Source organism: Centruroides vittatus, unplaced genomic scaffold (assembly GCF_030686945.1).
Source record: "Centruroides vittatus isolate TY-2023 unplaced genomic scaffold, ASM3068694v2 scaffold_2520, whole genome shotgun sequence".
In the NCBI taxonomy this organism is placed as follows: Eukaryota; Metazoa; Arthropoda; class Arachnida; order Scorpiones; family Buthidae; genus Centruroides; species Centruroides vittatus.
In genome coordinates, this window is record NW_027122689.1 from 494,049 (window position 1) to 519,070 (window position 25,022).

At 37.4% G+C, this 25,022-nt stretch overlaps 3 protein-coding genes across 6 annotated transcripts in view; 2 read left to right on the forward strand and 1 right to left on the reverse strand.

The window, feature by feature from the left end:
• The window catches only part of LOC136987593 (gastrula zinc finger protein XlCGF26.1-like), a 107,076-nt gene that overhangs the window by 51,162 nt on the left and 30,892 nt on the right, over window positions 1–25,022 (reverse strand). The gene's annotated exons all lie outside the window — the stretch shown is intronic.
• LOC136987541 (uncharacterized) lies at window positions 1,525–3,371 on the forward strand. The gene is made up of 2 exons (XM_067285285.1): window positions 1,525–3,317; window positions 3,365–3,371. Exons 1-2 carry the CDS (start codon window positions 1,525–1,527, stop codon window positions 3,369–3,371), a joined length of 1,800 nt encoding a protein of 599 aa, XP_067141386.1.
• Window positions 3,376–6,690, forward strand: LOC136987542 (uncharacterized). The gene has a single exon (XM_067285286.1). The coding sequence runs from the start codon at window positions 3,436–3,438 to the stop codon at window positions 6,688–6,690; it is 3,255 nt and encodes a 1,084-aa protein (XP_067141387.1). The 5' UTR covers window positions 3,376–3,435.

Sequence of the window (25,022 nt, forward strand, 5' to 3'; positions counted from 1 at the left end):
TATATAGCTAGAAAAAATTTTGATAACACGGCACTGGTGGCTTATTCACAGAATAATGACTTGCGTGTTCAATGGGTTCAATTTAAAGTCATTAGGTCCATTTCTAACTTACACAACAACAGGTTTCTAGAAAAATTAAAAATATATAAAGCACAGAAAAGGTGACACTGTGTCAATCATCAAGATGCAGACAACCTACCAAATGCCTGGCGGGAAATTTACGAAATGTAATTTATGAGCATTTTATTAAAAATTACATCTTACGAATTTTAAAATGTTTGATATTTATTAATTTAATTTATTTTACAAGGTTTAATTTTCTGTGTTTATCAATTATTACTTTTTAATTATTAATTCTTAAAATTTCTGTATTTGCGACTTTGTTATTTTGAATTTGTAATTATACATTCTAAAGAATTCGAAAAGCTTGTAAATGGAAAGTCAGTAAAATCTGTTTGAAAACGTCTTTATTTCAATAAATTTGTAGCTGTATTTATCAAGGTTTAGTTTATTTGTTTATTTTGGACTATCCAGCTGCTTAAATCCTGCATTAAGAAAAGGATACCTGTATATAATGTTCAACAGACAACACAAAAAACATACAGTTGGAAGACACCTGAGGCTGACAACATTTACGATTTACAGTTACAAAAAATTTACCTTTCCACCCCAGAACTAGCCAAACATTTTACATACATAATCAACAATCCATAAGACATGCCAAAATTTCTTATATAGGGCATCACATATATAAAACCAAAAAACAATACCAGAGACCCTACACAATATGGACCTATTATATACCTTTCTACACTACAAAATAATCACTTCATGCACAACGAACAATATATACCATCACATGGAACAAGTAATATCAGTGTCAACATAGAATATTACAACATTCTCGCAGAACAAAATGGTTGTCTTAGAAATCATGTAGGATACAAAAAATAATTATTCATGGATTCAGTCATTCTATGACAAGCAAACAAATAACACAAAAACCTACAAGTAGATACATAGATTACAGAAGGTATTTGACAACATACCATACTCAGTTATTGTATACATTACATTATACTAAATTACATCCAACACTCATTTTGTAGAAAACACAATTGCACACTGGAGAATAACACTACACCTTAGACTTCATAAAACACATGTTGCCGCCTCGAGCGCCACCGTATTTTTTGTGAGAAGAAAAAATGATAATTAAAAAACGTTTGGAGACGAGAGTTTTTTGTAACGGCCAAGTAACGGCCAAGGGCGTCAGCCATATTGTTTTTTTTCTTGTTCTTGTGTAACGACCCGCAAACCGCATTAAACTTTTATCAAACCGCAAGTGTTTTCTTTCATATTTATACAGTCCATTAAAGATCGACAAACATCTGGTCCGTCGAGGCGGATGAGAAGAAAAGAGACAATTTCGCAAGCAAATAAGATTGAGTTCAAACTTCATTAAGTCGCCTATCCAAGGTAGGAAGAATTTATTTGTCCGTTACACGTGGTAGAGAGTTTAAAATGGATCAGCTCGAGAAATTAAGGAAAAAACGCGCTTCGATAAGAGCTAGTGTGACGAGATTAATTAGTAAAGTCGATAGTCTAGTTGAAAGCGACGATAGAGAGACAGAAACCTTTCTAGAAATATTGGATCAGTTTAGTCGAAAGGAAGAGTCGTTGAGAACGTTAAACGGGGAGATTGAGGGCCTCATTACTAGCCCAACTGACTATGACACTGAGATAGTCAATAGTGAAGAATATGAGGACAAAATTATAAGTTGTAAATTTAAGATCCAGTCTCGTATTAAACGATTAGAAGCAGATTCGTCCGTCGTTATGGTGAGTCAGGCCCCCGTAGGTCGAAATAACTCCGCTAATATTAAATTACCAGAGATTCCTCTACCGAAATTCTCTGGAAGATATGAAGAATGGAGTAACTTTAAAATGCAATTTGATAATATCATTTCGTCAAGCGAGCAACTATCGGCTGAACAGAAACTACATTATTTGAAAGCTGCTCTCATAGGGGAAGCTAAGAGTTTAGAAACGTTAAATGATTCATTTGCTTCATTGTTTCAAGCGTTACAAGAGAGGTACGAAAACAAGAAATTAATAGTAGAAACCCATGTTAATGCGATTCTGGACTCTGTAAAACTAGCTTATGAGTCAGCAAAGGGTTTGAGGAACTTAATTGATCTTGTGAATCGGAATATGCGAGCTCTAAAGGTCCTGGGATATGAAAGGAATGAGCTCTCCGATATCTTAATTCTAAACATTGTACTTCAGAAACTGGATAAGGAGACACTAAAACAGTACGAGTTCAGTATTAGTTCGAATGACGTTCCTAAGCTAGATAATTTGATTTCATTTTTGGAAAAGCGTTCTCAGATTTTAGAAAATATTAATAAGGCCACGTTCGTGAAGCCAAGGTGTAATCAAGATAGAGTTAAACCGAGAAACTTATTTGTGAAATGTAACAATTCTATGTCTCGTTGCATTTTATGTAAGCAGAATCATCCTGTTTACAATTGTGATTCTTTTCTACAGTTGGAAGTCTCCCAAAGAAACGATGTTGTGGCCAAAAACAACCTCTGCTTCAATTGCTTAAGTGATCGGCATAAGTTATCACATTGTAACTCCAAAAGCTGCTGTAAGATATGCCGAAAGCGACATAATACATTACTGCACCAAGAGAAACAAGCTATAATTGGTTCAAATGCACCAGTGATCGACAGCAAACCGATTTCAACCAAGCAGGATCTTAATCCCGACGCAATAGAGTTTCGTGAGAGTATACCTCACTCACTATCATGTATTGACAAGGGAAATAAGACAGTAATTCTCTCGACAGCCATGGTTTGGGTTTTAAATCATACTACCGGAGCCAGCATTCAAGCGCGCGCAGTATTGGACTCGGGCAGTATGTCAAATATCGTAACTAGAGATTTCGCAAGTCGTCTGGGCACACCGCAAGAAAGAATCGACCTCACAGTCTCTAGTATAAGCGGAAATAAAACCTCGGTCAAGTTTAAGCTGCCTGCTACAATAATAAACGGTAATGGATCCTTTTCTAAGACGCTAGAGTTCTTAGTGGTGCCAAGGATCACGGATTTACTTCCGGTTTCCTCTCTACACGTCAGCAAAACAGAAATACCCCGTCAGTTAGCTGATCCAAGATTTGCTACACCAGGCAAGATTGACATGCTTATTGGAGCTGAAGCATTTTTTGAAATAGTCAAGAACGATCAAATTCGTCTATCGTGCAACAATAACCTAACATTTCGCAACACAGTTTTTGGATACATCGCTACTGGGTCCACAGACTCTAATGATCAAGATAAATATTGTGGACTAATATCAGAGTCTGAATCAATCGATAAATGTTTACAAAGGTTCTGGCAAATAGAAACTCTTACAGAGGCTCCAAGTTTGATGAGTAAAGAAGAAGAGTATTGCGAAGATCATTATCAAAGAACTCACAGACGTAATGAAGATGGGAGATACATTGTGCAGATGGCAACCAAGGAAATACAAAACTTGGGAGAGTCAAGGAAGTTAGCATTGAAGAGATTGAATCAATTGTGGAAGAGACTATCAAGGGACAAACAATTAAAGGAGTTATATCAGAACTTCATGAAGGAGTATTTGGACTTGGGCCACATGGAAAGGGTGCAGGAACCTCCCGCTGATCAGACAGCATACAATATATGTTACTACCTTCCGCATCACGGTGTGTTTAGACCAGACAAAACCACTACAAGGTTAAGGGTAGTCTTCAACGCATCTGCTCCCACAACTTCTGGGCTGAGTCTAAATGATCATCTCTTGAAAGGTGAAGTAAAGGAAGATGTTTTCGAGATCATGACAAGATTTCGAAAATACAAGTACGCTTTTACAGCAGATATCCAGAAAATGTTTCGTCAAATTCTAATTGAGCCCTCGCAACGAGATCTCTTAAGAATTGTTTGGAAGAACGAGGAAGAAGAGATGCCAGTCACCTACAGACTGAAAACTGTGACTTATGGAACCGCCAGTGCTCCCTTTCTGGCAGTGAGAACCCTTAAGCAGTTGGCTTACGATGAAGCAGCAAGATATCCTCTGGCCTCTAAAACCATATTACGAGATGTCTACATGGATGACATTGTGTCAGGTGAGCAAGATTTCGATGCTGCCCTCGAACTACAATCTCAGTTGTGCAACATGTTGAGCACATGTGGAATGACACTACACAAATGGAACTCTAATTCAATGAAATTGATGAACAGTAGTTCACCAGAAAATAAGGAACATTGCTTTTCCTCAAGTGCGGAACCAACAGTAAAAACCTTAGGCATTATTTGGAAGCCGGTTGAAGATCAGTTCATATTCAGGGTATCGATTCCAGAAAAATTGCTTTATACAAAACGAGAAGTATTGAGTGTCATCGCCAGACTTTATGACCCCTTGGGTCTTCTGGGACCAGTTATAACTCGAGCAAAGATCTTTCTACAAAAGCTGTGGCTCAGTAAGCTCGACTGGGAGGATACTCTACCAGAAAACCTTAACTATGATTGGGTGAACTTTGTGTCGTCCTTGAAAGCCCTGGACGATCTTAAGATCACTAGATATATTTTAACAGATCCACTTCAAAGGGCTGTCTTGCTAGGATATGCAGATGCCTCGGAGTCAGCTTATGGAGCAGTAGTTTACATGCATTGCATAAAGGAAGATGGAACTGGCAAGACACGACTTATTGCTAGTAAATCTCGTGTCGCTCCTCTTAAGGTTATGACAATCCCTCGATTAGAGCTATCAGCTTGTCTAGTACTGTCTCAACTTGTCAAAAAAGTACGCTCATGTCTGCAAATGGATATAGCTGAAGTGATCCTACACACAGATTCAACTATTGCCATCGCTTGGATCAACACTCCCGCATATCGCCTGAAGACCTTTATTGCGAATCGTGTGGAAAAGATCCAATCTATTACTGAAGGCTGCCACTGGAAACATATAACTTCCCACTCCAATCCTGCAGATGTAGTTTCTCGGGGTTTAAATCCGCAAGATCTACTATCCATGGAATTATGGTGGAGTGGAGTGCAGTCTCAAGTAGCACCAACCGTTCAACGTCAGGATGAATATGCCATCGACACTTCCTCCGATGAAAAATATCTATCTGAGCTTAAAAAACAATCGCATGTTAATTTGGTGTCAGTGTCAAGCTCTGACCTTGACAATACCCTGTTTGAACTTAGTAATAATTACATCAAATTAATTCGCATACTTAGTTATATTTTCCGGTTTCTACATAACATAAAACACGTAACTCGTCGATTTGGCCCTTTATCAAGGAAAGAACTCCAAGAGTCCAAAATTTATTTGATCGGCAAAGTACAAGGAATGGCCTTTGCTGAGGAAATAAAAACATTGCAAATGGGAAGGAATCTAACGAAGGGTCAATTAAGCAGATTACATCCCTTTCTAGATAAACAGGGTCTAATGAGAGTCGGCGGTAGATTGAGCAATTCAAATTTATCATTTGATAAAAAGTTTCCAATTCTGCTACCTAAAAATCACAAGTTAACTCACTTGATTATGAGATATTATCATCTGAAAAATTTGCATGTTGGTGCACAGACTTTACTTTACCTCGTCAGACAAGAATTCTGGCCTTTAAGTGGAAGAAACCTGGCCAGAAGGGTGGTACATGAGTGCCTCGTTTGCTTTAGAAATAAACCCAAAGTCATGGAACAAATCCTAGGAAATCTTCCTTCGGAGCGAATGACTCCAAGTCCCCCCTTTAAACATGTAGGGATTGATTTTTGTGGTCCCTTTCTTATTAAATATAAGGGACAAAGAAAGGGCACCTATCAGAAGTGCTACGTCGCAATCTTCGTTTGCCTTGTGACTAGGGCAATTCACCTTGAAGTAGTTACCGACCTAACAACCGAGGCAATGATAGCAACCTTGAAAAGATTTTTTAGCAGAAGGGGTAAAAGTGCGTCAATTTGGACAGATAATGCCACAAATTTTGTGGGTGCCAGTGCGGAGTTGAAACGCCTACATAACTACGTAAAAACACCTCCTGACAGTTTAGCTGATTATCTCGCCAGCGAGGAGGTCACTTGGAAGTTCATACCGCCCAGATCACCAAATTTCGGTGGCCTTTGGGAAGCAGGAGTGAAGTCCTTTAAACATCACCTAAAAAGAACCGTAGGTAACTCGCATCTAACTATAGAGCAGTTTATAACTATCACCACGCAGATAGAAGGAATTTTGAATAGCCGACCGCTCACTCCTATGTCCTCTGATCCAAGCGACTTCCAAGTTCTAACTCCAGGACACTTTCTTATCGGAAGACCTCTGACTAGACTACCGGAGTCAGATCTCACCAGTAAACCAGATAACTATTTGTCTCAATGGCAAATGTTAACTAAATTTGTTCAAGTTATATGGCGTAAATGGAAATTGGACTACCTAAACAATCTACAGGCCCGACATAAGTGGCAATTTGAGAAGGACAATATAACACCAGACTCAATGGTCGTCTTAAAAGATGAAAACCTCCCACCCGGAAGTTGGTCGCTGGGCCGTGTACAGGAAGTTATCAAAGGACCCGACGGGAAGGTGAGAGTTGTTCTGGTGAAAACCCCTCAAGGTGTTTTTAAGAGAAGCATAACAAAATTGTGCCTGTTACCATCCATCTAGAAAGAAAATGTGATTCTCCTTGGTGACCTACACGCGTCATTTCTGTTGTAATTGTTAAATTTAAATTTAATGTTTAACATTGTTTATTGAAGTATTACTTCAATGCGGGCCGGGATGTTGCCGCCTCGAGCGCCACCGTATTTTTTGTGAGAAGAAAAAATGATAATTAAAAAACGTTTGGAGACGAGAGTTTTTTGTAACGGCCAAGTAACGGCCAAGGGCGTCAGCCATATTGTTTTTTTTTCTTGTTCTTGTGTAACGACCCGCAAACCGCATTAAACTTTTATCAAACCGCAAGTGTTTTCTTTCATATTTATACAGTCCATTAAAGATCGACAAACAACACATATCAAAACAAATGAAATTAATGTATGATGATGTAAAGCATTTTCCAGGGCAATTTTCTTAAGTCCACTCAGATTCTGTCTTGCCTCAAAACCACTGTCCAACAACAGACAGAAATGCAGAGAATGTAAGCATCAGTCTTGATAAAACTGTTAATGTTCCTTTCATTGCAAGAGAGCTTTGAGGGGTTTCCTAAGCCCCTTTCTCTGTAGTCAAAGAATGCAATTTCTCTCTTTGGTCAAGTACCTTGGGATATTATTATTTTATTAGTCTATTAAGGATTTTGTACATTGAGATGGTACTAGATAAAGCCAGGCTTATCTTCCAGTTATTTAGAGGATCTATTGGCAAATTTTATGGTCTACAACCATATGTCCTCTTTGGATTTTTACTATGGTGGTTTGGTCCAAAACAGTCTTAATACTGCTTTAATTTGTTAGCATAAGGTGTTTTGTAAGGACTATCAGATAAAGTCACAGACTTTGCAGTGTATTGCATGTCTTGTTATTATTGAGGCCATGTTTATGACTGCAGCTAGGTCCTCTTGAGGATCTATTGGCCTTCCTCCTCTACCTGTTTATATAGAGTGAGGCAAAAAGGGCCTTCTATAGGTTCAAATATAATGGCCAACTTATTCTTAGACCAAGTACTTTTGGTCATTTTGTTTTACTGAAAAACATGATAAAGGAAGACATCTTTTTGATGAATTCTGACAAAATGTTACCTTGGTTTATGTTTCATAGACATTATCTGATCTCCTTTCCTACTTGCCTTAACTAGCATATGTTTAAGATGATCTTTTATCCAGAAGACATAGTCTGGTTTACAGATGGATCCAAAATTAATAGCAGCATGGATACTGGCATTTCTGGGGGATAGTCACGCACAGATTTTGTCCCACTTAGAAAATTCCATAGTGCATTTCAAGCAGAGCTGCTAATTATTATTTAAAGTGTTTGCACTATTTTATGTAGAGGTCATTTAATAGGGCTATCTACATTGTTTCTGACAGGCAGATTGCCTTAAAGGCAAGAGTTGAGTGCCTTAAGTACTGAAGTAAGCTGACAGCTTACTTCAGTACTTGCTTTGGAGTGTTGTTTGCATCTCAATAGGCTGGATACCCACAACAGAGTTTCTTGTGTGTGTCAGGACATGAGAGAGTATCATACAAGATAAGTAATGATTCAATGCCAATCAAGAAGCTTCATATCTCTTTGTAGGGCCAGAACCAGTTCTTTGTATGTCTTTTAATACTTTTTCTACAACTGTCAAAGACAGGACTAACTTCAATCATGCTAAGCAGTGGAGGTTAACTCCTGGTTCAGAGCAGAACAAGACATTTTTACCTAGCCTACTCTAAGTAAACTAAAAACTTCTTAGCTTTTAACAAAAATTATATTCACTTTTTGTCAGTATTGTGGCTGGGTTTGATCATTCATATCCATTTGTGCAAACTGAAGCTTTCCTCCTCAGCCATTTACTGCTTTTGCAAATCTGCTGAGAAAACTTCTCTGCATTTTATTTGTGAGTATGCAGAATTATGCTCAGGCAGACTTGTTCATCTGGGTTGTTCTATTTTGAGCTCAGAAGACATCTTTCAGATTTCCTTTAAAAATCTGCTGCCTTTCTCTAAAGAGATTAGATTTCTACGGTAAACAATGAACCTTTTAGGTCAAAATGTTTTGCTTGAAAACTCCCTATTTGCATAACAGTAGTGTCCAATAGGTTAAACAACACTAAATACAGATATATTAAACATAACAGAACAACACAATGCATATTATCACATCTTGTATATATGTTACCAGCAAAGTATGAAAAGCCGGCATTCTATAGAATACCTAGGCATTGTATATAATGCCCAGCGTTTTTAGGCAATGTATGAAATATGACAATTATTATATACTTTCCCTAGGCATTGTATATAATACCTAGGCATTCTATAGAATGACAAATGCTATTTAGGCAAAGTATGAAAAAAAGGTCCTGATAAGGCTATTATATAAATGATGTGCATTCCTCAAAAAATACAAATGTTATTCTGAAAAAATAGTGAGTGCGCCATTAAAAAATTTTATTCAAAATACATAAAGAAAAATGAAAGTTGTACAAAACAAAATTTATGCCTTTCTTATTAAGGGAAACAAAATTTTCATATAAAAAATAAGAAATTAAAATTAACCAACTTGTTGCAACATGGTAGGCTTGAATGACATTTTGAATTACATTTCATTACATTTTTCACACAAAGACATTTCATATTTTGGCACTTTGTTTTACACATACATTTGACAAATCCTTGGCCACTTCCACTGGACTGAGCAATTGCAACTGACTGGAGAGGAATTTCATGGTCAGGAATATCTTCAATTCTAAGCAAGTTCTTAGGGCATAAAGTGAATTGTGATCTCGCATATACTTGTTTTAAAATTCCTTCGGAAGTTCCAAGTCAATAGAAACCATCCTCTGTCACACTCATTACAACTGCCAATATATTGCGCAAATCACCTCGCCCCTTGTCGACGTCAGGAATAGGAACTTGCACAGTACTTCCCAAAGAAGCAGTGGAAAATTTTTTTTCCGAATTCATTTTCATTTTTTTTTTGGCTTGTATTTCCAGGTTGATTTTAGAATTTATTTTACCTTCAATAGCATTTTCAGTTTTGAAACAAAGGGTGCACAAAATATCCATATCATCATCTTTACTAGCATGGCCACAGAAGGTATGGACTTTTTGACGACATTTTTTGCATGGAAGTGCATCACTCGTTTCCTTTAAACACACACAACAGGTTTCAGAAACGGAAATCTCTTCGGTAAGCATGTCTTCATCATGTTGGTTTAATCCACTAATGACCATAATGTAATCCATGTTTTTTAAAACAAGCTCTTTTTCTTGCATAATCTGATTAGTTTCACCTTTTTCCATTGTTTTGATGCTTTCTATTACTTTTTCTAGCTGCTCCTCTGTATTTTAAAACATCTTCTGGTAGAAAAGATATTGTAAGCCCTACTTTAGGTTTGCAGCCAAAAAGAGCTTTGTATGGTGTTCTTTTGATCCCAGAATGATAAGCTCTATTTCTCATAAATTGGACAAAATGCAGTCCTTCACTCCAGTGGTCAGATTTGTTGTCCTGCATCCAAATACAGAACATATTTTCAATATCTTGATTAGCTCTTTCAACACTACCCTGGCTTTGTGAATGGCAAGGCTTCCCATGGACGATCTTCAGTGCTGGCCAAAACTCCTTCAAGCTGGTCACCACATTATTGGCAAATTCCCTACCATTGTCAGATTGTAATATAGATGGCGCTCCAAGCAATGAGAATATGTCCACTAGGTTGTAGGCTACTTCTTCAGCTCTTTTTGACATTAGAGACTTAAGAATCATAAATTTTGTGAGATGATCTTAGTACACCATAATAAATTTGTATTCTCTATCTGGCTGAGACTGAAAGTCAATAAGATCTAGCTGACAATGGGAATTAAATTTGGAAAAAATTATAGGTTTCACAACAATGCCCTTTTTAATACCTTTCTGTTTTTTCTGGCAAGGTTCACAAAGGTGGATGTATGTACAGTTCAATATCATGATGTGTAATGTTTTTGTATTTGGTTGAAAGTTCTTTCAACATTCTATCACGTCCTCCGTGTCCAATAGCCAAATGAGCTTCATGAAGTACATGAAATAACTCTCAGTCTGTGACATAATACTGTATAGTACTGACACCTTCTTTAACAGGATAAATGAGTTTACTTTTGTTTTCTACAATCATCACATCATAGCGATTCAGCAACCAATAGTCCCTGGGTTCCTTCTTAGTAGTAATTTTGGCTTTTCGTACATCATTTATTAACTTCTGGTAAGTAGTTTCGGTTAAGAAAATACTGTTTTTTGCAGCATTAACTCAAATTTTGGACAGTTCATCATCGAATTATTGCTTCATGTCTATAGACCATGACACCTTCTCCAACACTACAGCTTGCTCCTCCATTTTCATGGAGCACAGTAAAAATTTAATTTTTTGTTGAACAAATTTAAGTAAAATTGCATATTTTGACACTCCCAAGCAAACCGCTAAGTGCAACTGACAAATTCTAAGCCTGAGGTGCACATTAAAAGCCACGTGCCTTGCCATATGATATTCAAAACAAATCTGAGATGTATTTCATACTTTGCTGGTTTCTCATTTGGCATTCTATAGAATGCCTAGGAAATTTGTAAAATATGAATCATTTCATAGATTGCCAGGTAATTTTAGGCATTATATACAATGCCTAGGCATTCTATAGAATGCCGGATTTCAAACTTTGCCGGTAACATGATGTGAAGGTTCGAATATAAGAATAACGAGATTCAATTAAAATTTTATTTTATTTGCCAACCGATTTTCGACAGTTAGAGTTAAATCAAACACAGAAACAAAAAAACGGAAAAACACCGACAAATTTTCTCGTAAAAATTAATCATAAACTATCGTTCCCACGGTAATACTTCCTTGTAGAAGATGAGTTAACTGTTGAAAAATAATTATATCATGTAATTCACCATTGGTCAAAAGGGACTTCCACCCTTGACGTACTTCACAAAATCTCGAACCCAAGATCCCGAAATAAAAGGAAAAACGAACCTCACACTTGAGAGAAAAAAGAGTTTCGACAACTGTCAAGTGTGTGTGTGCCGTGGATTATCATCTCCCGCCGTTGAAGCCGTCCATCCCATCTATCTACAGTTCATTGACTCTTATTTTCAAGCGAACTCTCGTTCCTCGAGTCCGCTCGAGCCTTAATCATCCTTTCGACAACTGAGGTCGGACCTCAAGGTCTTGTGCCGTTAAGAGGTAAAAAAGATAAAAATCATCCTCCATCTCCTACCCTCGGTTAACCTCACACTGGTTGGTCAGAAGTGGGATCTGTTTCGATTCGTTCCGACATCTCACCCCCATACATCTTTTCCGGCGATTCTAAGAATCGAGAATGGAGACAACTGGAGACGGTAATCCAGGAGGAAGCGCATTCTCCGGAATGTCGGGAATGATTCCCCTAACTCCCACATTTTCAGGAGACACATCAGGGTTGCGTATAAGGGACTTCTTTGACTCGCTAGATGAAATAGCAAAACTGACAGGATGGACAAAAGCGCAATGTCTCGGAGTTGCGAAGCTAAAACTGACAGGCATAGCAAGAGATTTCGCGTGGAAAGATGAGCGAATGCGAGCGATCGACACGTATGATGAGTTCAAACAGCAGATGACGCGGAGATTTGAAAAGGAGCCATATGCACTTAGACTGCAAAAATTCTATGCATGTATACAAAAACGCGATGAGGATGTACAAACATACGCGGTTCGGCTGCAAAGCCTAGTTTCAGAAACGATACTCGAACAGACAGGGGCCGACGCGCGGGAAACGGAAATAATCAAGCGATGTCAGGCTAAAGAACGAGACGAGAGACTACTCGTCCAATTTGTAAACGGTCTTAATGACAAAATAAAACGTACCGTAATGTCCAAAAATCCTGAAACATTTCAAAATGCAGTTAAAGCGGCCATTTGGGAAGAGACGGTGCTCCAATTAACAGAAACCCCTCGAGGAATAATTAGAACGATTAATAACCCGGAACACACAAATAGCAATCTAACCGCAACGATAGTGCATTTACAAAAACAATTGAATGAACTAAAATACAAGGAGGAAAATCGGCGGCGGAGAGGAATACAATCGGCGAATAGAGGGAGACAATATTACTCATCCCCATCAGAAGGACGCGGTTACGTTCGACCCAATTTTTATGGTGGAGGTACACGAGGCGGCAGGCAACAAACCCGACGGGAAGACCACAATAGCTCAAGCGAACAAACAACCCAGTTTCAGTCACGACAGACTCCATCTCAATCTCGACCCCTACCGCAAGGGAGAATTAACAAAATGAGCTGGCGAAGAAATGGCGGAAACTGCAGGAATGTTGGACAAGGTTCCTCATTCTCCTCCCGGACGAATTCACAAACTACAAACAGCAACGGTAGGCACAGAGAATGTAAACCTCGAGTAGGAGTAGGAATAGTGGCCAAAAACTTTGAACCTAGCTTATGTTGTTCTATCAATGACTACCCGGCTCGACTGGCCATAGATACAGGTTCCACGGTAACCCTTTTGTCTCGATCCTTCGCTCAACGAGCGACTAAACACAAATTCGAACAGAGGGAAAGAAAGGTATTATTCCAAAGCGTCACAGGACACGGAATCAGAACATATGGAGCCATGGAATTCCGCTTCTTAATAGGACCCTTGCATTTTTCGTATTTATGTTACGTGGTAGAAGATCAAATACCTTATCCGTTCGATGGCCTGTTGGGACGAGACATAATCAAGGCTCAAGGCCTCACTATAGATTTGGCACGGAAAAAATTATTATTTCGAGGAGGAGAGGAAATTGATTTCCGGAAGGCAGGAGTAGAAAGGATAACACCAAACCGGAAACGCGAAAAACGAAATCGCAGAGGTAAACCAATCCAAGTTGTTTCTACATCACCCACACAAAAGGAGAAAACAACACCTCTCGTTTCAACGAACCCCATCAAAGAGGAACTAATCCGGCAAGTATTATTATTGACAGATTGTAATATTCCTCCCAGATCAGAGATTTTTGTCACAGCAAGGATCTCCGGAATAAAACGGAAGGGTGAAATAGGAATTATAGAAACAGAAATAAACAATCGAGAAGATGTAGTGGGAGTCGATTCTGTAGTTAAAACGACAAGGGACGGTCAAGTCCCAGTTCGAATAGCGAACTTATCTACTCAACCAAAAAAATTATCAAAAGGGGACTGCATTGGAACTTTCCATGAGGCAGTAGAAGAAACAGAACCTCCGAACATCAACCCGATCACTGACGCCCAACCCTCAACCACAATTCTAAACAAGCAAGAATTTGGACAGTTATTTGATTGGTCCAACATAGGAAAGGACAAAAAGAAACCTTTATTAGACTTATTATATAAATATAAACATGTATTTGCCGTCAACGACTATGATTTGGGATACTGCCCGATCGTGGAACACGAAATACGCACCGGAGACGCTACACCCATATATCAGCCACCTTATCGAATCCCTTATGCTCAACGGGAACAAATGAATAAAATCATCGACGGACTTTTAGACCAAGGTATCATTGAACATTCGAAATCACCTTGGTCTGCTCCCGCTCTCCTAGTGAAAAAACGTGATCAAACATGGCGTCTCGTTGTAGACTATAGGAAATTAAATAAAATAACCAAGACAGATCCTTATCCCTTACCACTCGTGCAAGAAGCACTTAGCCTAATCGGGCAAGCGAAATACTTTTCTACCATGGATACCCTGTCTGGTTTCTGGCAGTTGGGGTTACGAGACAAGGAAAAATCCGCATTCTCAACACCGGACGGTCATTACCAATGGAATCGTATGGCAATGGGACTTTCCGGAGCCCCCGCGTCTTGGCAACGGGCTGCCGATTTTATACTACACGGTCTGAAAGGAAAAATTTGTCTGGTCTATATGGATGACATACTGACCTTCAGTCCAGACTTCCAAACTCACTTGATTCGTCTAGAACAGATTTTCCAAAGACTCGCAGATGCAGGACTAAAACTAAAACCAAAAAAATGTCACTTCCTTCAGCGACAGATAAAATTCCTCGGACACGACGTCTCGGAGGAAGGGATCAGACCAGATCCAGATAAAATCAAATGCGTTTTACAGTTTCCCCGGCCAACAAATGTACACGACATTAAGTCTTTCCTAGGATTAACGGGATATTATAGACGACATATCGATTCATACGCTAAAATAGCAAAACCACTGACTGATCTACTGAAGAAGGATACCAAGTTTCAATGGGGAGAAGAACAGGAACGTAGTTTCGAAAGGCTAAAGGAAATAGTCACTTCAGCTCCGCTTTTAAAATCTCCTGATTTTGCGACTCCATTTATACTTTGGACAGATGCTTCGAACGAAGCGATAGGAGCAGTTTTATCTCAGGACGATGAAAATGGAGAAAAACCTATAGCCTATATTAGTAGGATACTTCGAAAACCCGAAAAGAATTACAGCACAACTGAGAAAGAGTGCTTAGCTGTAGTTTGGGCTACAAAATACTTCAAACCATACCTATATGGGAGAAAGTTCACAATAATTACAGATCATCGACCATTGAGATGGTTAATTAGCAACAAGGACTCTTCAACAAACTCGCGAATAGCCCGATGGATCATTTTCTTACAAGAATTTAATTTCGATATTAAACATAAGGCAGGAAGTTGTCATAAAAACGCAGACGCGTTAAGCAGAATCCCTGTCCGACATATTTCTACAGTCAACGATGTTGACCCCATTTATTCAAAATCACAAATCGGGGAATTCCAAAGACGAGAGGAGAAATGGAAACTTATTATTCAACGTCTAGAAGACGGAGATGACGCAAAAGACATACAACGCTATTTCCTCGACGAAGAAGGAGTGTTATATCATGAATTTCCTTCCCCACAAGGAAGATTCGTAAATCAATTAGTCATCCCATCTATACTGATCCCTTACATTCTACGTATCCATCACGATACACCTATAGGAGGTCATTTAGGATCTCAGAAGATGCAACAAAAACTCCAGTCATTGTTTTACTGGCCTACTATGAAACAAGATATCAAAATTTATTGTCAAAGCTGTCAACGTTGCGCTATACAAAAAAGAAAGGACAAGCGACAAGAGGCGGAATTACAATTATTTCCTCCTTTAACACGATTATTTGAACGAACTGCTATGGATATCATAGGTCCTTTACCTATTACTACCAAAGGGAACAAATATATACTCGTCTTTATAGACCATTTTAGCCGTTATGCCGAAGCTATACCTTTAGCAGATACCCGAAGCCAGACTATAGCCAAGGCTTTCGTTACTCATATCGTCTTAAGACACTCAACTCCCGTTCAACTACTTACTGATCGAGCACCTAATTTGATATCTAAAATGTTTAAAGAGGTGTGCGAATTGTTACAAATCAAACGACTTCTCACTACAGCATATCACCCTGCATGCAATGGAGTAGTAGAAAGATTCAATAAAACCTTAATCGACATCCTCGCCCATTACGTCGCTAAGGATCAGCGAAACTGGGATGAATGGATCCCCTATGCCCTTTTTGCCTATAACACAACCATTCATGCATCTACCAACGACAGTCCTTTCTTTTTATTATATGGGAGAGATCCAACCTATCCCTTTGACCTTGTAACCAGCCCCACTCGAACGAAATATGACGTCACCGACAACTACGCATCAGAACTTAGATGCCGAATGGCTGAAGCTCATCAGGTAGCACAGAAACATGCCGAGCAAGCTGCTCAAGAAAGACAAATACACCATCGACAAACTCACAAAATACCCACATATCATGTAGGCGACCGAGTATTTCTCGACGAGGTTACCATACCTATTGGATTAAAACGTAAATTAGCACCTAGGTGGTCAGGACCATTTCGAATTGTAACTGAATTGAGTCCCGTCAATTTTATCATCGAAAATATAGATACAAAGAAACAAATTCAAGTGCACGCCAATCGTCTCAAACATGTTATTGCTCGACAAGAATTCGACCAGAAAGAACTTGTAAACCAACCTTCGACTACCACGACTATCCAACAACCTTCCCTTTCGGAAGAACCCCCTTCCACCATTGATCCATGGGACGAATTTATCTTTGCAGAAATGGCACAATCTCAACTCGAGTCTTCATCTGAATCCGAATCTGAGGAAGAACAAGAAACAGAGATTACACCCTCTATCGAGGAACAACCAACTACATCTTACGCCTTGAGGAGTCGAGGCCCAGTAGAGGATCGACCTTGGGTCCTCCCACTCCCTAAACGAAGTCGAATTCCTAAACGAAAGGCCAGCCCAATTAAAGAAGGAAATAATGGCCAACTTCCCAAAATCACAAAAAGAGGATCCCAAGAAACCGAAGAGGGAACGCAATAATGAACTCAATAAATTTAACTTTACCCAATAACCTTGTTTAATTTTGAAAATTTTGCATAATAATAAACTATATTTTACCGCTTTAAATCGTAATTTCTTACAAACAAATATCACGCTAAGCGCGTCACTAAACATGTCAAAAACGTGTTATTAAAAAAAAAAGAGACATTAAATGTGTTAAATTAAATAAAGAAATTAAATAAAGAGTTATTAAATAAAGAGAAAAAGAGAGAGAGAGAGAGAGAGTAATTAACAACGAATTGTCAACAATGTTATCGCGACGTGTCAATAACTTCCGACACAACGGGAAATAATACTGTAACGCGGTACAATATATATAAAAAGAGAGAGAGAGAGCCGGAACAACTTCGTTAACTCATCCGTTTCATAAAAATCCAGCTTGCTCGTCAGGAGTAAGCTTGATTTTAGAAAGTCCGCGGTGATGTGAAGGTTCGAATATAAGAATAACGAGATTCGATTAAAATTTTATTTTATTTGCCAACCGATTTTCGACAGTTAGGGTTAAATCAAACACAGAAACAAAAAAACGGAAAAACACCGACAAATTTTCTCGTAAAAATTAATCATAAACTATCGTTCCCACAGTAATACTTCCTTGTAGAAGATGAGTTAACTGTTGAAAAATAATTATATCATGTAATTCACCATTGGTCAAAAGGGACTTCCACCCTTGACGTACTTCACAAAATCTCGAACCCAAGATCCCGAAATAAAAGGAAAAACGAACCTCACACTTGAGAGAAAAAAGAGTTTCGACAACTGTCAAGTGTGTGTGTGTGCCGTGGATTATCATCTCCCGCCGTTGAAGCCGTCCATCCCATCTATCTACAGTTCATTGACTCTTATTTTCAAGCGAACTCTCGTTCCTCGGACTTTGTGCAAATCTCAGGATCACTAAGGTATTTATCCTGCTCGCGATGTTTTGTAAACTCTCTCTCTCCAATCACTCGAGACGCGGTTTAATAATTCGATTCGATGATATAAATACTTCCCAATACGTTAATTGATGTATTCCCTATTAATCACAAAATAAACGGGTATTTTGTTTAATATTAGAAGAGTGTGCGTTTCTTCCTCGATTACCCTCATCATCGGCATCTTATGCTTCCGAAAAACGCGTATCTATCCGCGAAAAGTTGATAGATTGGTGTCAGTTCCTGACGTAAACGGGATCTTACGATCCCAAATCCATAACTAATCATTGACCGCTCGAGCCTTAATCATCCTTTCGACAACCGAGGTCGGACCTCAAGGTCTTGTGCCGTTAAGAGGTAGAGAAGATAAAAATCATCCTCCATCTCCTACCCTCGGTTAACCTCACAATATACATGAACAATATAAAACTATGCATTCACAAATGCACTATAAATCACCTATTAAAGTTACACACATCTACTACACTGACATTCAAACAGAATTTGCCCCAGACAAATCTAAAGCACTTCATATTAAAAAAAAGGTCTTGAAGAACTTAGGATTAGAGAAATTGCTGAATTTACAGATGAGGGCAGTCTATAAATATTTATGATTACAACAGGCCAAACTCACAAAACATGCACAAATCAAACAGACTAACTGCTCAAGATACAACACATGACCCTCCTTTCTCTCTCCACCCTGTCTACCTTTAACCACCAAAATTTAATAGCATCAATCCTCCTAATACACAAACCTCTCTGCAAAATTTCAGAAATTTTCAACAAAAAGCAGAGGAGTTATTAAGCTTCAGACAGGGTGAACATCATGCCACACAAACATCCAAACATACAGAAAAACTCCCAAATTATTTTTGCATTTCTTGATGTTTCAAGGTTCCCAAGTCCAGAAATGTAAAACTATGGGGGTCATTTTTTCACTGATTGCCATATTTTCCCTCTGATATATATATAACAGAGCTGGGAAAGTAATAATACCACATGCAAGTTCACCATAGAAAGGTAGACTCTTCCTCATAAAGAGGGTGAGGAGGCCTCACAGAACCTCAATAGAAAAATACAGGTATAGAAACTGAGTGTTTTTCTACAAAAAAAAACAAGAAACATCACAATTAAACAAAGCTGTAACTCTGACATACAAAAACAATACACCATTAAATCTACACAACATTGACCTAAATCTAGCATAATACACAAAATGTACAGATAGAATCAGACAGTCTTGGGCTTGGAAGGAGTTCCATAGTAGGTACTCTAATAAGTACTCACCTATAAGTACTATAAGTAATAAGTAATCTAAAATTTAATAAAACAAAGCTGGAACAGATAATTTGTAAAATCAAAACCATTCAGACTTTTTCAGCAAATGGGTTTGATGAATAAACAAATATACAAACATTTTTGGTTTATTTTATAAACCTGCCTCAGGTTTCAAACTACAAAATTCTAAAATTCCAAATTGAAATGTTTCAAACATTTGATGACATTATTTATAAAATTTTTAAAATTAAGAACATTAACCTTTTTAAATTATTGTAATTTTGTATACAGAGAGATATATTTAAAAATGTATTTTATATATTAATGAAAAACCAAACACATAAAATAATAATAATAATACAAATAAAGTGAACAATAACCCCAAATATACTTGGCAATTAAATACAAATTAAATACATACGAAAAGGCTTAGGCATATTTGGTGGTTATTGTTCACTTTATTTGTATTGTTATTTTGATTTTCTTATTTTTATTTTATTTTAATGATTTTGATTTTACAAATTGTCAGGATCATATTGATAGAACTATGTCAAACTGCTGGCTAACTCTAGGATGTCTTTTTGGAGAGACTGCCATACAAGACCAGGTCATAGACACAAAAAAACTATGGAAAGCAAATCTGAAGATAACATTGCAGATGACACTTGTAGGAAATGTCACATCATGCACAAAACTATGCAGCATAACACATCAGATTGCAAACCTTTTTAACTAACTTACAATGGATTAGACTAACTTTTTAACTAACTTGCTGGATTAGACTTACAATGACAAAACCAAATAGGAAATTAAAAAAACTAACACAATAAATACTTAATATAATAAAAATTTTACAAGTTTAGATTCTAAAAAAATATAAAAGTATCTTCATAATTCATCCTTTTTCATACCTCAAGATTTCATAAAATAATCTGAACAAATAACATATACAGAAAGACTTAAATGTCTACACTTTCACCATGTCCAATCACCAGGAACAAGTCTTCCATTGCAGAGATGACCTTTATTAGAGGCTACACTTCTGCGAAAATGTACAAAACAGTCTAAAAATTTGTTGGTGGCAAGCCAAACAATTAAAAAGTAAAATATTTATTTTAAAAATAATCAGAAAAAAGCTATAGCAGAATCAGCTTTTATTTTGAGGTTCTCACTGCCCCAGTATGCAAAAGAAATTAAACATTCCTCTTGGTGACAATATAATTACAAGGTTATATTATATATTGATAAAAATATGAAACCAGGACAATGAATTATAGGTCTACTATGAATATTTTGAGGCAGACAAGAGCCTCAAATAAAGGATGACTCCAATATGACCCTCTTCAAACTATTTCACCTGATCTCATGGTGTGAAAAAAGACAAATTATGAAAAGACTTAATATTTTAGTTTTTTTTCTAAACTTGTATTACATTTGCTATTTTAAAAGTTCAAAAATGTGTGCACAAGTGTAAACTATTACACATCTAGGTTTGTAATAAATGTGTAACTACATAAGTACACAGTTGCAGATAGTCATAGAAAACAGCATACACAATTTATACTACAGCTGTTTTAATCTCAGACAAAAATCCATCACAACAGACTAGACATCACATTCATTGACAAACAAAATCCCAAACATTATAAACATGGCTGTATCAAACATTCAACATACAAAATACACTGGAAAAATTGGTAAATACTCTGAATTCACCCATGAAATAAAGTGTCCATGAAGAACAGATAGGGAAGATATTGTACTAGTAGTCCTTTCTTGTACAGGCATTGTATCACATATATTACACAAACTATGAACACTATGATATCATTTCTCAGATCTTCTTTAGAAGAATTTGGTGAGTAACTGTTTCTCTATTGAACACAATAGAGAATTACTTAATTGTTAAGAAAATCTGGAACAAAAACTGAATTAATAGAAACATTGTTTATAACTCTCTCTAGTCTGTAGACACTAAGAGTGCTTTTCTTCATTACTATCGTGAATTTGACCAGACCAACAAACAAACAGATGCAGCTACATATTAAGGTTCAGAGTCCAAAGTATCTAAAATAAAAAAATTGAACTAAAATATATACCTGAGAATAATAATGAAAAATGAATATGTGAATAACTACATAAAACAGAAAACATAAGAAGACTACAGCAAGTCCTCATTCAATGTTGTTTATAGATACATGGAAACTGACATTAAGCAAAATGATATATGATGAAACCAATTTTACCATAGGCTAATTGATATAAACAAGATATAACATTATTCTAATTGAAACATGTTTGCACCCTCCAGTATTTATTTCCCACCTCATAGAATTAATATTGTTTATATAGAAAATTCAATAATAATAATTGTAAATGATTACAAATGCACTGTACAGTACTTTTATCTTTCCTTAATGATATCATAATGAAACAATGTTAAGCAATGTCTTGTTGTATTTGAAGACTCCTTTGGAAGAGTAATAAACTCCCATGCATACTTAATCCAATTTAAATCCTCCAGAGAGACAAACTGATACCTTTACTGCATTTGCATCCATTCATCAATATACAAGGTGTTAAAAAAAAGCAATATGGTAAATAGAACACACTACTACACTAAGTAAAAAAACCTTAGTTAATGTAAGTTGAAAATGCAATCATTTTTGTGATAAATAATCTGCAGCAATATGTGTATCCAAGACCACTAACAACGTTGTCTAAGGAATTAACACAAGATATGAACAGTAACGAAGTTTTATTGTTAGACATAAGAACAAATACACAGGAGCAAGAACATGTACATCTTACTTGCCTTGCATCAAGAAGGAAAAATACACGGTTTGAGAGTTGTGTGCAATGACGTCACAAAAAGTTCAGAAATCAGAGGTGACTGGCTGTATCCATCACATGATCAACTTAAACCAATAGGCTGCCACAAATCCAACAAAAGCTTGAAATTTTTGAGAGTTTACAAGTAAGATGATGCCAATCATGTATGGAAATGGAAGGACATTGTATTATAAACAACTCAACTGACTAAATTATATAATACGAATAACTCTTTATTAATATAACTAAACACTTGTACCAGTGGCGTAGCGTGGGTGTCAGCCGCCCGGGGCGGAGAAAAATTTCGCCACCCTCTTATTTAGGTATTTTTACAAGATATTATTATTTATTGTGAAATTTTGCCGCCCCCTATAAGTGCCGCCCGGGGCGGGTCGCCCCTGCCGCCCCCACTACGCTATGCCACTGACTTGTACATCCAGCTGGTTCCCTCGAGCTACAACATCGCTATCTGTTTTGCCACACCCTCTCTCAACCCGTGTTGCCACCTCAGCACATAAATAAACATTAAATGTAATTGTGTAAATCAACAACATATATTACATCTCCCCCTTTTCTTTTGCTGCTGGTAATCCAGATACCATCTTGGGATTCGTACCGGTCTGCCACTATGGGTTTTGGGAAGGTCTTCACCCAGTGAGGAGTTTTCAACGATTTCTGGGGTTGGTTCATAAAGTTCCATATTCCAAATCCTGTCCCATTTTTCGTCCTGATGTTTATCTACTTTCCCCTTTTCCTTTTTTGTTACAGAAGCGAAATCAATCAAACGCAGTATCAATTGTTGATTGCTTGATGGCAGGGGTGTTCTCATTCTTTGGCTCATTAACAGTTCTGCCAGACTATAGCCATTTACTAATGGTGTTGATCTCATCGCTAGCAGCATCAAATAATGATCCTGTGACTCAGATGTCAAGTAATGACTTTTAAAATTTTTGACCATTGATTCAATGAATCCATTGCTTTGGAGGTATCTTGGACTAGATGTTATACTTGAAAATTTATACTTTTCTGCAAATTTACAGTATTCTGAGTCAACAACCTGGAAAAATTGGGTGCCATTGTCACTTCGTACAACTTCTGGAACTCCACATCTTGCAAAAACTGATGAAATGTGGACAACAATGACAATTTCTCCAATCTGGCAACTTCAAAATATCTGGAAAAGTAATCAGCCATTATGAGATACCAATGGCTTTTTAGTTTTAGATCTATCCCTACAATTTGCCAAGGTCTCTCAGGGAATTCGCTTGGGATAAGAGGCTCTTTATGATACTTTTGATATTGGATGCACATTGGGCAGTTTGAAATCAATTTCTCAATGTTTGCCGATAAGCCTGGTCACCAAACAGACTCTAAAGCTTGGGCTCGACACTTTGTTATTCCAAGATGGCCTTCATGTAATCTGTTCAATATTTCTCTTTGAAGCTTTTCTGCAATGATAATCCTGGCATCTTTAAATAAAATCTTATTTTGGAGAGTAATGAATTTTTATGCTCTCAATAACTTCGTATTTTCTCAAGTATTTTGTTTTTCTTTGGCCAATCCTCTTTGCAGTATCTCATCAACATTTTGCAAATTGGATCTCTGTCTTGTAAATACACAATTTCCGCTAACTGTTTATCAGATGCAGGAAAGGTGTCGATAATATTTTGAACGTAAGCCTCAATCTCCTCGGTCAATTCTTCATTTCCCTGTTCAGGTATGGGGTTACGGGATAACGCATCTGCAATTATAAGTTGCTTTCCCGGTTTGTATATGATGATATAATTGGATCTCTTCCTCTTCATTTGCTGCAGTCTTGGAGTAAGACTGTCCAAAGCCTTTGACATGAAAATTCATATCAGTGGTTTGTGGTCTATTTCAATATTCATGACTTTGCTCATTATGTAGTCATGGTACCTCTCGCAAGCCCAAACAATTGCCAGAGCTTCCTTCTCAATTTGTGCGTACTGTTTCTCAGTATCCAACAATGTCCTAGATGTGTAGCAAATTGGAGTCATGTGACCACTTTTACTCTGATACAACACAGACCATAGATGATGCATCACAGGAAATATATGTTTCTTTCTTGGATCGTACATTGATAAACCTGGAGTTTGACATAGCTCATTCTTGATGTCTTGGAACGATGTTTCCTGTGCTGGCCCCCATATCCATTCTACATTGCTCTTTAACAGCTCATACAGAGAGTTTGTAACATGAGCCATCCTTGGTATGAATTTGTTTAGGAATCCACTCATGCCCAAAAATCTTTTCAGCTCTGTGACAGAACTAGGTCTTATGAGGTTTGCTATTGCTTCTGTTTTCTTGCATGAAGGATTTATACCTTCATACAAGTTTACACATCCAAGAAACTTGACTTCTTTTGTTTGGAACTGACATTTTTCAGCATTTAGAGTCCATCCTGCATTTTGAAGTTACAAAGAACTTCATGCAGACGTTTATCATGTTCTTCTTCTATGGCCCCAAATATCACGAATTCATCCATTAGTCCTACAATTCCAGGGCCCTCTGGTATTGTTTAACGTATTTTTTTCTGAAACATTTCAGGCACCGACTTAATTCCAAATGGCAACCGTTTAAATCTGAACCTCCCAAAGGGTGTTATAAATGTTGTCAAGTAAGATGATTCTGAATCCAACGCAATCTGCCAAAACCCTGCATTAACATAAATAATACTAAAGATTTTTGCGTTATGAAATTGGCTGAGTGTATAGTTGACTGATGCCATTTGAAAGTATTCTCTCTCAATGTTCTCATTCAATTTAGATAGATCGACACAAATTCTTATTTCGCCTGATTTCTTCAAAACTAAAACCATTGGAACACACCATTCTGCAGGTTCATCTACTGCCTTGATTATTCCCTTATCTACCATATCGTCCAAAGTTTTCTTAAGCTTA